Here is a 16,902-nt window from a genome sequence, read left to right as displayed (position 1 = left end):
GATCCAAAGGAAAAAAGACCCAAATCAATCTTAATACTAGTAATTAACCCAGAAAATTAATTACCTTGTAGTCCAAGCTTGCCCTCCCTAACTCTTGGCAAGTGTTTTCAGCTCTCTGTTGCTATTCCCTTACTGGTAAAATGGGTTTGCAGGTACATGGTGGGGCAGCTCACAGCATCTCACGGTGGGTTGGTGTCGTCTGAATTACACCAACGTCACCGGTGCTGAGCCAAGAGGTGCAGGATGCCCAGATCAGGATCCTTCGGCATCAAGTGCCTTGCTGGATCAAAGGACTGTATGTATATTTCTATATACATCTCTCTATGTCTGTTTATGAAATGCAGGAGAGCTGGATGCCGGGGAGGATCAAAGGGGAGCACAGCCACATCCCGAACAGGCGGCATGAATCTACGGCCTCATATTTACAGAATAAACCCAGTGAGCCCCCGTCAGACCGACCCACTTATCGGGCTGCCCATGGCCCCCCAGTGCAGGCTTTACTTATAGCGGGGAGGAGGGAAAAAAACCCACACAAAGGTCAACATCTGATGCAAAATGTTAGTTTAACAGAGATCTTTCCACTCCGATGCCAAGATATCCCAGTGATGGAGTCAGACAGCAACCTGCGCACAACTCCCACCGCACGGCACAGGCAACATCTCCCCGTCGCAACCTCCGTCCCCGCTCCGGGCTGCTGCCCCCTCCTCCCCGCTCCTTTCCCGACAGCTTCTTATCCTCCCAGTGTTTGACGAAAAGAGACTTGCAGGAGGCAATTAAGCTTTTATCTCTAATCCCCACTCAGCCCCAGCACTCCGGCGTTCGCTCACTTCCCAAATGGGACACCCCTGACATCCCAATCAAACCAGAAAAACCCTCTCGGCGAGATGGCTTGCTCGCCGTCCTGCCGCTCCGAGGCTTTGCAGCCCCACCAAGACCCTGGAAAAGACGGGGTAAGGCGTCAGCCGTGATGGGTGCTGCCCCTTCTCCTCCCCTTCATCCATCCACATTTATTCGGGAATATCTCCCCAAATCAGCTGAGTCTCGGGTCTCTCTCCTGGCTTTGGAGCAGCCGGGGGACTCGACAGGGTCACTGCACTGGGAAATGCTGCGGGCGTCAGGGAAAGCCCCTGCAAACAGCAGCATCCCCAATGCACGGGTTCCCCTGCAAGTCTTAACAACACTGAGAGTTTTTCCTCTGAGGTTCAGCAACAAAATGAGGCAAATCACATGAAGCTCCCCCCAAATAAACACAGAAATCAAAGAAGGAAATTGCTACCCTCCCCAGATCAGAAAAAAGCCTGAAAATGGGAATCATTTATGACCCACCATACGTTTTGGAGGGTCTTCCCAAAAGCCCAGTTCCCATAGGGCTGGGATACCCTTAAAACCCTGGTGTTTGCTGGATCCCCTCTGTCACCTGCCTCTCTGCAGCACATGCCAGGGCTGTTGCTTTAAACCTCCCCTGTTTCCAGCCCAAATCAGAAATGACCCGCTACACCAACCACTGTAAAAACGAGCTTTCTCAAACACCCCGCCATACGCAAACCAGCCCACGTTCCCCCAAAGCCTTCTCCTGGACCAAAATTCCTGTCCTGGGCCAAATCACTCACTGCTCATCAGCTATGGGTTATTTTCACCAACTGAGCTACGGATGCGGGCACCGGCAATGAAGGGACAAGACACTCAACAACAAAAGAGCCGTGCAACGAGGCTGCCCAGGACAGACCTACAGACAGAGGGGTCGAGCAGACGGACGGCACTGGGAGATTTTACTAATGGTTATGGTAAAGCTCTGGCTGCAAAGCAGAGGTGTTAACAGCCCAGCTCCATTTGCAGGAAAATGCTTAATTGAAATGAAATGATGCCCCTGGAAGGAAGGGAACTGCCCAGCTTCTGGGGAGAGAAGCCCTTCTGCTGGGTCTTATGTTCACGTATTTGTGCTAGAGCCCCAAATAGTTATAGGTGCACGACAGGCTGACTCCCTGGGTGCGCAGGCACGTGCTGATCTCCGACAGCAGCAAGGGCAGCCTAAAATCAGCAGGGGTAGGGTCTCTGCGGTGGGGAAAATTGGCTCCCAAATTCAGCACAGAGTGTCCCCGGGGAGCAGCACGGCTCCCCGACCCGAGCGAGCACCCTCCCGCGGCACGGCACGGCACGGCACGGCACGGCACCCACGGTCACGCCGACGTGCCGTCGGGCAAGCCCAGCTGGGCGCGTGCCAAGCCCTGGTCCTGCCAGGGCACCCACCGGTGACCCTCGGGGCTCCCCCTCCACCCCAACGCCCCCCTGGGCAGCACACTGGGATTCAGATTAAACGCTGGAAGGAGCGGGCAGGGAGCCGTGGGGCAGCCCACCCACCCACCCACCCACCGCAGCAGCACCTTCCACCCACCTTCCAGCACTTTCCGAATTCCCTTTCTCGGACTATAGGAGGATAATGAGGCTGAATTATTGAAGGTACTGAATTTTCCAAGCATACGGCGAATATAGGGGGGCATTTGCTAAGCCAGGAGCATCAGCAGGTTAAAGAATGAGAGAAAAGGGTAGGGTAAAAGCAGGGTTTGGGGCACGGCTGCACAACCTGCTCCGGGCTTGGGGCTGCCGTAACCAAACACCCTCCTATAAAATCAACAAAGTCCTCAGGGGATTTCAAGGAAATCCATTGTTTCCCTTTTTAAGGTTAAAAAAAAAAAAAACATGCCTGGGCTTTTCGGCTGAGGGACTGGCTTTGAGTGAAGGCTTTAGGAATAGAAGAGGTGATCAGTGCTACATTATTCCAACAGCAAAAGGAGTTTGCAGACAACAGGGCTATAAGGGGTCACTGTGTGTGTGTATGTGTATATATATACATACATGTGTGTATACATACACATACATATATACATACATGTGTATGTATATATATATACAGAGGGTGCCTGCACTTCCCAGGGATGCTGCTCATCTGCATCCATGGAGCTGAATCCTGCTCCCACAGGGGCTTGCCCACCAGATTGCTTTGCCTTATGATGGGGCAAGGTGATTTTTTAATCATGTGCTGCCCACATCTCGGGGGGAGGTTCGCGGCTGTTTGTGTGGTGAGCGGGGAGTTGTTTTCCAAACAGAAACTCTAGAAGAACAACTACAAATAAAGCAGATACTCAGAAAAAAATCTGTTATAACAGAGAGCTCGACTCACGGTTTTTCTTGGAATTGGGAAAGTTTTGCTCCTTTCAGGTGCCTTTGAACACGAGGCCTTGCAGCATGGTGTATAAAGGTATTAAGGCTTCTTAAATAAATGCTGTCCCATTCCACAGCTGGTCGAGGAATTAGTCTGAGGTTTAGGCTTAAATTTTCATGTGAACCCTTTGCCCCTTTCTGTGCAAGCATTTGCCTCTGGAGCCACTCTCCCTGTCTGTTACATCTTAACTTTCATTTTAAAGCCCTCGTTAGGGCAGCTTTGCAAAGCTGATGAAAATGTCTCTGACATTTTCGCCCTGTTTTTCAACAAACTGAAAGCGCATCGAAGCGGAAGGTTTTGAAGAAAACCCTCAAAGCCCTCAAAACACTAAAAAAAAACCCCAATCCTTTTATTTTCTTCACTTTTTTCCCCTGAAAACAGCATTTCCCCGAAGAGCTCTAGGGACTACCCTGGGACATAAATCATTTCCATAACTAGGAGCAAGCAGAGCACCGGCTCGCTGGGGCTGGGGCAGGGGATGCAGAAGCTGTCCCCTTGCAGAGCATCCTTCGAAGGCAGAGACGTTGCTCCCCCCTCCTCTCACCAAAACCCCCACCCTGGGAGCATTTTGATCCCCGAAAGGATGAATTCACTTAGGCAGCTTTCTCTTCATCGTAAAAGCTCGGGGGTGATTTGCCAGCAAGGGAGCATTGGGGCGGGGGGGGGGGGGGAAGGAGGAGGCTGAGGTTTTTGGCTGTGACCCCATGGATCCGTGGGGAAGGGTGTCCTGAGCAAGAGGGAGAAGCAAGCAGCCAGAAAACCCACGGGAGCCAAGAAACGACCGAAGGGCGTAAACTCCTGCCAGGGATCTCCAATCAGGCCCGGGAGGCTTGGCTGCCTGCCGTATAAATGCAGAGCCGGGAGGGTGGGAAGCCAGCGTGCCTCTGGGCAGGGAGAGGAAGAGGAGGATGAGTGCCGGGGTGCTCCCTGCAAGGAGGCAGAGAGCACCCAGCAGCACCCCAGCAGGGATGAGCTGGACCCCGACGGTAGCCCAGCAGACCATGCCCATCTCCTCCAGGCCCCGGACATCCTTCCTCATCCAAGACATCCTCTGGGATGGGGCAGAGCGGGGACCGTGGCCGGAGCGGGGCGAGAGCGGAGAGTTTGGCAGCCCGGAGGACGGGGAGCTGGGGGCGGCCGCGGAGAAGGGCAACGAGGGCAGCTCAGCCCTGGGGGCTGCCCCAGGGCACCCCCCCGGGGGTCCTCATCCCCCAGGAGCATCCCCAGCCCAAAGCCGAGGGACACCCCACGAGGCGGACGCAGGTAAGGGGGTGGAAAACTCCTGGCTGAGCCCGCTGGCTGGGGAACGGATCAGCAATGTCTATGCTTGGGTTAACCAAGGGGCAGGATCCCGACCCGGCTGCCTGGAGCACCCCAGAGCCAAATAACCCGTGCTTTAAATACCAGGGAGTGTCTGTGCTTTAGCAGGGGGAAAGTAAGAGAAATAGCAACTGCATGCAAATCTTTCGCCAGGCACTTCAAATAATTCGAAGGACTGAATTTGGCTAAAATGCCTTTTAAAAAAAAAAAAAACAAACAGTCGATGCATTTCTGCGATATCTTGGGAAATAAAGTTCCCTTTACATGCAGAATGTCCCCAGCAAAGGCACCTTGGGGTGTCTCAGAGAGGCAGTTTGTGCCCATCCTTCATGCAGCCATCAGCGCGGCGATGCCGCAGCCGAGCTCATCGGTGCCTCCGGTCCGGGGATATTTTGGAAGTCCCCGTGTTGAATTTGTGCTGCTTGCAGCAGGGCTCAGCTTTCCCACGTGCTCAGCCCTGATTTCACACTGTGTACCACTGCACATCGCGTGCCTTATTAATAATGACCCTGCTCCTCTTGCCACAGCATCCCTTTCTAGCATGCAATTGCTAAATTCATTGCAGGCAATAATGTTTCACTGCAGAAGCAACATACCAAAAATCACACTCAGAAGCAAATTTTTTTGACCGGTGCCTCTAGCATTGCAGCAGCATGAGCACAGCCGGGGCTGCGGGAGGGAGCTCAGCCTTTCCTTGCCCAAGCAGTCCTGGGCCGAGCTGCAACAGCCAAAAAAGCGATTTTGAACTCTCTAGCGACCGGCTCTTGCTTGCTAAGAGAGCCCTTGCCAGGGGAATTTTGGCTTTACGTTTCAATTCTATTAAAAGAAGCTTCTACATAAAAGCAAGTTCAGAAACAGCCACCAGGCTGATCATTACGAAAATCATTAAAAGCCATAGCAAATCTCCCAGAAAGTGGCTAGTGTAAATCAGCACAGCTCCAGGGATTTCAGTGGGACAACCATGATTTACACAAGCTGGGAATTACGCTCGTTGTTTCTATCTTGAGCATTACGTTTGCATCTTAAGAAAATATACTAAGAAATTACTGAAGGAAAAACAAATTGGCCTATTCCCATCCCAAGCTGGGTAATACACAAAAAGGAACTAACTGCGTAAATAAAATTACTTAAGAAGTTTTAAGGGTTATAGGTGACGCTTCCCAGGGAGCTCAGCACCTTTCTGGGTCGTGGCTCGGGCGACCGAACGGTGCCATGAGAAATAAATTGGAGGCAAACACTGAGATGCCGCTTTGGACCTGTGATCCAAGGCCAGGTCTGCAGTTATATATGTAAAGCCAGGCCTGGAGGTTTAAAAATCTGCCTCAAAATTTCTTGGCATTGCCTTGGAGTCATCAAAGAGAAAAGGGAGGAATTTCTTTTCAACACTTTTCTAACTGCAGTCTGCTTCAGGCTGCACTGATTTCCCATTTCTGAGCTATCTTCTGTAGCTTGAGGATAGAAACTTGTTTAATCTGAGGATCAGGATTTTCCCATAGGCACAGCAGAGAGGATGTTTCAAAGAAGTGCCTAATAGTATGAATTCTGTGATAAAAATCTCAAGAGCTGTTGATGCCATAATGTACATAACAGCAGTACCTTGAGGTTTTAGGCAGACCTTCACCGGCACTGCAAAATATCCCTTTCTGTATTATTTTAGTCCCTTGAATGTACGTTCATATTGAATGCCTGCTTATATGAATTAAGAAAGTGTGATTTAGGAAGAAAAAAACTCCCTTATATGACTTCAAGATGGTGTTGACTCCACTAAACGAAAATATATCCAGTATAGTAGGAATATTTTGCTCTCTGGAAGGGAAAAAGCAGGTGATTCGGGCAATTTCCAAGCGGGTAATTCTCAGCTCATTCCTCCCACAGATGCCACGGCAGAGACCTACCTGTCAGACTGCGACCCCCCCCCTGCGACCCCTGCCCATCGCCCAGCACCCCCCCAAGCAGGCGAAGCGCTCGCGGGCGGCATTCTCCCACACCCAAGTCATCGAACTGGAGCGGAAATTCAGCCACCAAAAATACCTGTCGGCCCCCGAGCGAGCCCACCTGGCCAAAAACCTGCAGCTCACCGAGACGCAGGTGAAAATCTGGTTCCAGAACAGGAGGTATAAAACCAAGAGGAAACAGGTCGCCTCCGAAATCAGCAGACTGGACACGCGTCTGGCCGGGCAGAAAGCGGCCGAGATCCCCGGAGCATCGCTGCTCACGCTGCGGGGCGGCTGGCAGTACCTGCCTTGCCTCTATTACTTGAACGGCTGGAGTCCCTCGTGGTGGTAACCGCTTTTTTAAGCGGAAAGCATCCTTTTCTCTTAATTTTTTTTTTTTTTTTTAATACTGCATCGCTCTTTCTAGTGCTAATTAGGAGAAGGAGACCCCATTTTTAGTAACGATCAGCATCTTCTAGTTGCCGCACAAGCTCTCTTGTCGCTAACAGTAAAAAAACAAACCAAAAAAAAGCCAAAAAAAGCCCAATATATTAAAAGCGTGTAATTCAGCATGCTTGATAGCACTGCTCCGGGGTCAATCTGCAGCCGTAAAATATTGCAGGCTCTTTCGGGAGCAGAAAGGGATGGTCCAGCCCCAGAGACAGCGATCGCCCCTCTCTGCCCCTCCTAAATCACTTGTGCCCCCCCCGAAGCCTTTGCTCCTTGCTGAGATCAAGCAGGCAAAAAGCAAACTGCTGATCCTGGGCTGGCACTGACACGGCCCCCACTCAGCCACTTGGGCCACCAGCTGTTGTATGATCTAAAAATCAGTCTTAGGAAAAAAAAAAAAAGGGGGCAAAAAAATTTGCATTTCTGCCATCGATATCGTAACTGCTAATGGTCCCAGAGGGGACTTAGAACCCCCCCAAGTTTTCTGCGTGCTGTCGGGCAGCACCGCAGCCTCCACCCGGGGCAACGCATGTGGCTTTTGGGGAGAATTAAACCCCTTTCTGCCGTGAGCGACAACAACCCGAAGCGCCTGACGGCCCCAGAGCTGCAGCCGGGGACCAGGTTTGCCGGGACGTGAGCGAAGGTGACCGCCCCGGCCGGGATGGAGCCCTGCCAGCTTACCCCCACCCAAACCCGTCCCTCGGCTCTTCGACGGCCGCTGCCGGTGCCTTAACAACCTTGAGAAGCCAAACCAGAAAGCCTCGGGAACACGGACAATAGCGCAATGACAGATGAGTTTTGCATATCCGGGTGTTGACGCTGTTTGAACATTCCCATATAAGCTATCTAAAATAGCAACAGCTCGAAGAGTTCAACGTTCCCGTCAGCTTTCAAAGCAGCAAACTCCCCGTTCGCAAGTAAAATCAGCCCGATTCCCAGTGCCAAGGCATCAGGGCAGCAAGAGGATGATATCTTTACAAATGCTTTTTTAGTGAGACGACAACTATTTGCACTAGCAGAGTAGCAAAGATTTTTATTTTTTTTTTGGTAACTAATCATACTTAAAACTTTAGATGCCACTAAGTCCATGGGAGAAAGTGTAGAAATAAATGAGATTTCCAAGAAAGGCAACACATCAACTGCTTTTTCTCAGCTAGTGTAAATCAGCATAGCTCTGCTGGAACAAATTTAATCTTCTGAAACAAAAATACATGGAGGTTTCTTCCCCGTGAACCTCCAGAAATGTTCCTGTGGTGCCTGTTCTTTCCAAAAGAGAATTAAAAATCACAGCGGTCCAATTCCCTCCTGCAGCAGGGAAATACAGTCAATTAAATAATGTTAAGAAACTGCTTAGATCTGTCCCTTTTAACGAGATTATTTGGAAACTGATCTTTTGCCTTGCCAATCCACGTGCAAGCTCGCAGACCTAGCAAAGACGAAGCTGCTGGGGCTCCGTGGATGAGGAAAAACTCAGGGGAAGGGAGGACAGGGAGAGGACAACATGCAAACTGAAACCCTTTGTGGTAGATATTCATTCGCTCTTGCTATCAAAGCTGCCTGCTCAATTTGGAGGACAAACAGTTGCTTTCTAATTGTCTGAAAGTAACCCCTAATACCTTGAGATAACATTTTTCTTCCAGCTCCTGCTCTCAGATGCTGCGTATCCCCCAGCCCGTTCTCTCGCAGCCGGTATTCGGGCCAGAAGGCCATCTCATCTGCCCTGTAGCAATATGTTTCAAACCCAGCCCTGCTGCTTATCCACTTTGCACTTTGCTTATCCGCTGCTTGGAACAAAAAAAAAAAAAAGAAAAAGCAAGCCCTTATGGCCTCGAAGCCAAGCCCCCGCAGGGCACGCATCCCTCCTGACGGCATCTCCAGGGGGAAAAAAGTCCTGCTGAAATCCCATGGGCTCACCCACACCCAGACCCTTGGGATGCTACTTAAATCAATGCAGAGACACTATATTTGCACTAAATACACTGGATTAGCAGCTCTGACCATCCCGGAGCTGCCCCTGAATAGGGAACACGGTGTGTCCTTTGCACAGACAGCAGAAGAGCAGCAGGGATGGGCACGTTATGCTGGGAAGGACTGAACTGGGCTGGGAAAATTAGATATAAACTGAAAATTAGATATAAACTGAACTTCTTGGACGCTTCTTTGGGAAAATGTTTCTGTCACAGCTACTTTTTTTTGCCCACTAATGGTTGACAACCAGTAAAATATCCTTCTTGTCGCTTCAACGCCCAACTGCTCATACTTAACTTTGCTGGTATAAAGCAAGTCGAGTGCAAATAGTGGCTATTTTTATACATATTTTTTTATACTATTTTATCTGATGTGCATTGTCCTTTGGAATAAAGAGCGCAGAGTCTTTATTAAAAACAAGCTGCCTCTGTGGTTTTTTTGCCCTGGGTTGGGATTTTCTTTTAATCTCTGTTTCTGCCACGGAATGACCGTGGCTGTCCCACCAGCACCAGCTTCTCACGTGAACAACCGTTGCAGACACTGCACTCAAGTGAGTTTTGTGCAACGAATTGTCACAAGCGCCAGCTCACGAGGTTTTGCAGGTGGTAAATCATCATTCAGCACTCTTTCTAGGTGCTCAGCACCAAATGCTGCTCCATCACTCATCCAGCCAGGTATAGAGTACCTCTGAGCATCCTCTAATCCCATTTACTGCCCGATGAGCATGAAACAGGTGACTCCCAAAAGTAAGAGCTTACATAGTGAAGTACTTCATCACTCCCAAATTACCCGTAATCCCATAATTTAAGCACAATCCCAGTGGCCTCCAGAGCTTTGCACTACAAGCACTGGTCATAGCTTTTATTTCTGCCCTTGCCTTCCAGTCCTGCAACCACCTCAGGGGAGTCAGGGGCAGCTCCATAGGACCATCAGGAGAATTAATTCATCGTGGGAGCTGTCGGCACGAATGCATCCCCCTCGTACAGAGGCGGAGAGGGACCGACCTTGGGTCCCAGTCTGCCCGGGCACACACTCCCTCGCCTCTGCTGTCGGCAGCAGCAACTTTTCCCAAAAGGAAAGTGACCCGAAATACCATGACTCCCAGCTTAATTTTGTATTTCATTAGCTTTAAAATAAAATTTAAAAAAAGAAAAAAGAAAAAAAAAGCCAAAGCAGGCATCAAGATGGCAAAAATGAGATCTCAAGGAGTTCCTATTGCCTTAGGAGACCGGTGCTGGATCCTCACCAGCCAAATCCTCAGGCAGGCACAGCCGGCCAGGCTCCGCTGCCGTCACCCGCAACGTCGGGGAAGGGAACAACAGCTCCCGTACGTGGGTGACCGTTTGTCACGGGCAGTGACAAGCAGCGGGTCCCTGCAGCCAGGGCTGGAAGTCAGGTCTCCTCCCCCTGCACTAATCCTGCCAGCAGCGTGGTCCTGCTTACGGGATCTGCCTTGTTCGTAACCCAGACCAAAAAGCCGTCGCGCGCCAAAGTTTGCCGCGACGCAGGCACGGCAAAGCGCGGGGGTTTTTTTTTGCAGCGCGGGCATCTGCCAAAGCAGGGTCTGGGTCGGACAGCGGTGCCGGTGGAGGCAGGGATGCAGGCAGCAGCTCCGGCTCCTTCGCAGCCTCTGCCGTGGAGAAACATCTTGGCTGACTCACCCCTGCAGCGAGCACTGCCCTCCCTCCTCTCCTTCCCAACCTTTTTCTCTGCAAGCCCCAAGTGGTTTCTTTATGGACAGAAGATAGACTTCCAGTTGGTTTTTTCCTTTTTTTTTTTTTCCAAGCACAAAGCACGAGGACAAAAAAAAGGGCTGTACCCTTTGGATAACCAGATCATCCGAGAGTGTTAAGGCATTAATCACAACAAGGGGAGTGACATGGCAGGCTGTCCTGGTGATAAATATCCCCTTGATTAATACAGAAAAGAAAAATCCCACCCTGACTATGGAGATGTGGAGTTTTAATAAGCCTTAAATGAAGCAGAACTCCTGTTTGTACGCAACTAGAAACAGAAAGCATCATTAATGTCTGTCAATTAGCGTCACGCTCCGCCGCTAACATATCCATCAAGATTAAAGTGTCTAATGCTGACATAACATTTACACTTGTTTGTGCCAAATCATTTATTTAAAGCTAAAAAAAAAAAAAAGAAAAAAGGCTGCCTTTGGATAATGTAACTGTTGACTAACATTTGCATGCAATAAACCACATACTTGGCAAGGGCTCGCAGGACTGGAGCCAAGAAAAATCTTCAACTTGACCTACACAACATTTGCAAACCAGAGCAGTGGGAACAAGTTCGCTACACGGAGCTAAATAGGGGATGGAAAATGCAAGGACACCCAAAGTGCCAGGCTGTATCAGACCAGTGTTTTGCCCCCAGTTTTGGTAGCTGGTTAGTACAAAGATGCTTTAGAGGGGAGTGCAGAAAACCTTTCAGCATCAAGCACTAGGATGCGTCTTTTGGGATGTGCGGACGCTTCCCAAGGAAAGAGGCAAGCTAAGCCATAAAGCACAAGGATTTAGAGCTCTTAAAAACCCTTGAGGATTTTCAATATTTACTACTTTTATTGTAGATGCTCTTGTCATCCACAGAAACGCTTCATCTCTTTCTAACCCAGCTAGAGCCTCAGTGACAAGGAGTCACACAGCCCATTTCGAGGTGCTGGACCACCCGGTGCTTCCTCCAGCCTTGAGCCATCCTGGCAGCGGCAATGCCAAAGGGGACACAGGGAAGCATAGGAGAAGCTGAGTGGCACAGTCATCGAGGTAGATTTTCACCACGATGGACAGCTAACAGGGAAAGAAAAGGGGGGAAAAAAAGAGAAAAAAAAAAAAAAAAGAACTTTGGAGATGTGGCAAAATGCAGCTTTGCAGATTGGCGTTCCCATGGGAAACTCCTTCGCTGCCTCTCACAAAAATTCAAGGCGCATTCCTCCTCTTTATTCTGTTATGGTCTGGGCACCATTTATTAAGAACAGCCGAAGACAGAGAGAAATCCGCAGCGAATAGCCCTGGAAGTGCTTCCAAAGCCGTCTGCCTGTGGTAATTTATGGCAGCCCACTCGCAGAAGGGAAAGTCAAGAGATAAGACAAGTATTTTTACAGGAAAAACCGTTAGGAGCGAAGCATATATGGGTGGATTTTGTGTTAAAATGCTCCGGTCTTGGAAGAAAAAGGAAACAGGGCAAAGAAAAAGGCTTGTGGAGTCAGGTACCGGGTGTCCGAGCAGATGGACTCAGGCTCATAGCTTTATCCCCCAGCCCAAAATCGGAATGGAGGGAGGTTAAGAGGGACACCACATGTGTCACCCACGGTCACCTTGCCACAGCCTCGCCGTGGACTCCCCAGCAATACCCTTCGTGGGGGGGGGGGGGGGGGAACTCATGGAAGGGAGCTGCAGCATCTGAGCTCTGCCTCCAGCCACGCTGCACGGGGGAGTTGGCCTTCCCTCTGCTCCGAAAGCTGGCAGGGAGAACAAGGACGTAAGGGAGGCTCCGGCCGCGGCGGGACATTCCCACTGGACAGTGCCGGAGCAGGGGAACAGCTCCGCAGGGGCAGCGGGGGAGGATGCTCGCAGCTCTGTAGCCGTTGATTTTGCCCAATTTTATTCCCGCTTAGGGCTTTTTCCAGCACCAGGGTTGGGGGCTCCAGGAGATATCAGCCATGCACCGTCTCCTCAGCTCTTCTTTTTATCCAGAGCCTTTTGGGGCAACCAGATTTCCAGAAAAGCAGGTTTTTTTTGGACTCGAGGTGGTATAACCACCAGTCTCCCCTTGGCCGTGTACATCCCCGTCGAGCCCCGGCTGCCTAGCCTGAGCCTGCCAGAGAGATATTCCCAGTTTTTAAGACTGCGTTTCCAACACGGTTTGATTTTACATCCTCTGCGTCTAACAGTTTGCATCGCCTGAGCCTGGCGAGGCCGGATCAGGGCTCTCAGCAGTGACAGTGCGAAGCAGGAGAAAGGGACCTTGTCCCGAAGAGCCCGCGTTATTGAGAGGAGGTCAAAGCAGGGATTTCGGCTATTCGGCAAAGCTTCCCGCGGTACTTTTCCACCAGCCGGTGAATCGCCCAGCCCAGGCGGCACAACGGGGTCCTGCTCGCGCCGCGCCGGAAAGCAAAGGGATTAGCACAAGTCTCTCTGCAAACAGAGCTTGGGTGGGGGCACCCAGGGCTCCTCGCCACTCCCCTGAGAATAAATGGCTGGGTTAACTGGGAAAACGCACCGGCCGAGCTCTCGCGAAGCAATTATTCATTTGGAGCCGCTTTCTCATGGGGGATGGCAGCGCCCGGGCTTCTGGGGAATTGCAGGATTTACACAGGACAGAGTAACTCTGGGGTACACCCAGAATAACTTCCTCCGCAGAAGGACGTCCAAATGCTTTACAAACATCGTCCCAACGGCTGTGCCGCTCGGTCGGGGCCAGGGCAAAGCTCCCTCCCCAGCCTGGGCGCAGGGCTGGGGCTGTCGGAGGACGGAGCAGCCCAGGGGCTGCGGCAAACGCCAGATGTTCCTCTCAAACGTGTGCAGATGTTTTCCCTCCCAGCCGGGTCTGAAGCAAGTAGAACGTGGGCTCCCTGTGTACCAGCTAGATAATATTAATCCTTTTTCTAGACTCTGAGCACTGCGGCGGCCGGGAGCTCTGCCAGCGTCTGTCGGATCTGTTTGCTGCTAGGTATCGTCACGTACAAGGCAGGGGGATGCAGATCGCTCAGCTCCCAGGCAAGTTTCCATGATGAAACCGAATTTTTCCCAAATACCAGTGTTTTAGTCTGGATATCCATGCTATTCCCCAGCGAGTAGTTACCTGCATCAACTGTGCCCTCCAGAATGGTACTTCCACATTACAGGCTTTATCCTTTTGCCCTTTAAAAAAGGAGGAATGGAGACAAACCTACAAGTCGGCACTAATCCTGCACTGCTCCTGTGGCGGATCCCCAGGAAGCCCCAGGCATCCGTATAAAGCCACCATGGGCGCTCAGTTCCCTGCTCCCCAGAAACGGGATGTATTTGATGACATGAGCATGAAGTGGTACCAAATCGAGACTGATTCAGGTCATTTCTCACCTCAGCTGAAGAGCCAGCCGCTCAGCCTAATGAAACGAGGAGCTGGCAATGGTCACCACTAAAGCCAGCAGCAAAACTTCCCAGACCCGGGACTACATCCCAAAGCCACAGCCTTGTCCCTGTCAGCACAGGCAATGTGGAAACATCGGGGTTTTTTTCACGCCAACTAATAGGCAAATGGAGAATTTTAGGGCAAAAATCCTGGAGCAGGACCTGGGGAGCCTTAGAGATGTCTTTGCAAGATCCAACTCAACACAAGGCAGCCCCATGCCTGGGCACCAGACACCAAGCAAAGCACCAGGGCATCATCTAATCCAGGGTCTGGAGTTCTCAGGCTTCAGAAGAGGGACAAAGGAACTAATTTTATTTGTGACACCAAGACCTACTCAATTTTCACCCAGATTTTGCAATCAGCAAGAGACAGAGGCACTCCTTGCCATCCACAGCTTTCCCCAAATCTCCCCGTTCCCAGCCCCAACAACTTCTGGGCGTTATTTAGCAAATGACCAATATTTCACCCCTGCCTGCCGAACAGCTTTTTGCTGGGTGTTGATGGCACATCAACCCTCCTCATCCTCTATTTGTGCTGGTGAAAGGAGGAATTAGTGCAGTATTTATCTACCACACTCTCTTTCACCAGGAGACTGTTCATCTCCTTTGCAAAGCAGCCCTGGGGGCACCGATCACTGCACGCTTCTCATATCACTTGCTAAAAACATCACAGGGGGCAAAGCTTTAAAGCAAATAAAATAAGAGAAAATTTTATATGAGGGTGATTAATGTACTTGGAGGATTGAGTTGATCAGTGGTCGTGTCCAGGCTGTGCTGGCTGTTGCAGACCTGCATCTCTGAGCAGTTTGTGGAGGATTCCATTTCCTCCAGGCAATGACAAATAGACTTTTGCTGTGTAAATCATAGCAGGTGAAAAAGAAAACGGTGGGAAAGCCTGGCTTTTCTCCTCCCACCAGAACTACTAATATTGGGGCCTCTGTGCTGGCAGTAAAACAGGCGGTAAGTGAAGCAAAGGTGAGGATGCTGCACTGGGGATGTATATTGCATATTGGGGGTAGGGAACCTGCTTAATTCCAGGACAAAAAGACTCATAGCCCAAAATTGGCAATATTTGGGGCTGGAATTACATTTGCCTCCTCCATAGCCATCTGCAGCCGGGGCTTGGCCATGCTGCAATACTCCACGACAGATTTACACCTGCAGAGCCCAGCGGAAAACACTTACCTGTTCTACAAATGGATCCCTTGTCTTTTAAAAGGAATTAAATCTTGTGGATAAACACAAATGTTTTTATTCCCTTTGTGGACAATTGTGGCAGAATAAGATAGCGGGTTAAGGTGTGGCCGGAAAACCTTTCACTCCACGGGCTTCATCTTGTCATCCAAGGTAAACACGCAGCTTAATGAAATTTCAAGAGGGAAAAGGTGAGATATTTGCCTTTATGTTCATTACCCTTTAAAGCAGAAACAATATTTGAAGAGAAACAAAGATAATAATCATATGCGGTGAACAAACACAGCCTAGATCCTGGATTAATCAAATGACTTAAATAAAAATCCAAACGCTGGGGATTTGGCGGCGCAGGGGATAGCACCCGTATCCCACAGAGCACGTAGCCCTTGCACCCACGGCTGTCCCTAACATCTCTGCCAGAAAGTCCCCCCGGATGGCATCCCCAGACACTGTCCCGGGGACGTGGCCATCGCCACAGTCCACGTGTCCCGGGGAACATTCGTCCCCCGGCATCCCGCTGTACTCACGACTGATGCTCAGGGTGCACCTTCCACCCTCCGGCAAAGCCGTGGGTTGCTATTTCTCCTTTCACCCACACAAGCTTTGAGATATTATGGTTGCTATTTGATTTTTTTTTTTTTTCCCCTCTTCTGCTTGTCTTGTATAGACCCCTAGGAAAAATACCAGTTGGGAAGTTTATAAAACACGGACTGCACAGTAGAAAGGAATTTATTTGTTGGTACCAACCCAAGACTTCAATAGACGAACAAGTGCTGAGCACAGCAAAGCGAACACCCACCGCCCTATAGATCTTCACTTCAGAAAATCCTGCAACTTTAAGGTGTTGCTACGGTCTACCAGATATATAAGACGCATTAAAAAATACCCTCAAAAGATATTTACACAATAACCTGTACCGGTTCCAAAGAAACCATTAGTGTCAATTAGAAAATCGGATGCGTTCCCAGGGCAAAATGCCACCCAGCCCGGAGGGAGAGGGGGACATCACTGTCACAGTTCTTGGCAAGTGCCACATGCCCACGGGTGGCACCTCCAGCAGCTCATTCCTCTTTCCGGGGAGCCATCCCGAAAGTTTGGAGGTGATGGAGGAGCCGGGGCGATGCCCTCGGGCTTTGCTTGCTCTGCCGCTTCCCACTGCGGCTCTCGGTACCCGCGTGCCCCACGGATGCGTCCCATCCTGCTCGGCTGCAGGAATTCCCCATTTCCACTTAAGGGCCATCAACAGGCCAGGCGGATGCCAGAGGTTTAAAACAGAAAGGAGGGAGAAGAGATAACCATCGATGTGATGTTTTGCAGAGGTCCTTCAGCCTTTCTAGTAATCTCAGCCAGCCTCTCCATCCAGAGAAAAATCATCCCCTTCTGACCGCAGCCTTTTCCTGTTGGGAAAACTGGGGCTCAGCCCAGGCATTCCCGGTTCTACAGCCACCTCATGCTTCCCTAACAAACAATATCTCTTTATTTCCAGCCACGTTTTCCATTATTAGTTGCGGCACCAGTAGGATGCAGCACAAAACAAGCATTTAATGGAGTCAGACAACTTTCAGGCAAACCAAAAGCAGAGAAAACATAAGAAAAATTTAAATTACTCACCAGGCAAAAGGAGAGAGAGCAGCCTGAATTCCTCAGGGATGTCGGGGCCAAAGGGCTGCAGCCACGTCTCCCTCTCGGGCAGGCA

General features: G+C 50.4%; 1 protein-coding gene across 1 annotated transcript; it reads left to right on the top strand.

Annotated features, from left to right (window-relative positions):
* Positions 1-3,602: 3,602 nt before the first annotated feature.
* NKX3-1 (NK3 homeobox 1) lies at positions 3,603-7,310 on the top strand. Its single transcript, XM_030035010.2, has 2 exons — positions 3,603-4,483; positions 6,416-7,310. Exons 1-2 carry the CDS (start codon positions 4,277-4,279, stop codon positions 6,824-6,826), a joined length of 618 nt encoding a protein of 205 aa, XP_029890870.1. The 5' UTR covers positions 3,603-4,276; the 3' UTR covers positions 6,827-7,310.
* The last annotated feature ends 9,592 nt before the right edge of the window (positions 7,311-16,902 follow it).

This window comes from Aquila chrysaetos, chromosome 13 (assembly GCF_900496995.4).
Source record: "Aquila chrysaetos chrysaetos chromosome 13, bAquChr1.4, whole genome shotgun sequence".
Taxonomy (NCBI): Eukaryota; Metazoa; Chordata; class Aves; order Accipitriformes; family Accipitridae; genus Aquila; species Aquila chrysaetos.
This window is presented reverse-complemented; position numbering and strand designations above follow the sequence as displayed.

Bases quoted from the DNA above. Each gene is read 5' to 3' on its own strand.
- NKX3-1 (XM_030035010.2), top strand. From the start codon at position 4,277: ATGGGGCAGAGCGGGGACCGTGGCCGGAGCGGGGCGAGAGCGGAGAGT. The intron at 4,484-6,415 runs GTAAGGGGGTGG...TTCCTCCCACAG, and splicing joins ACCCCACGAGGCGGACGCAG to ATGCCACGGCAGAGACCTAC.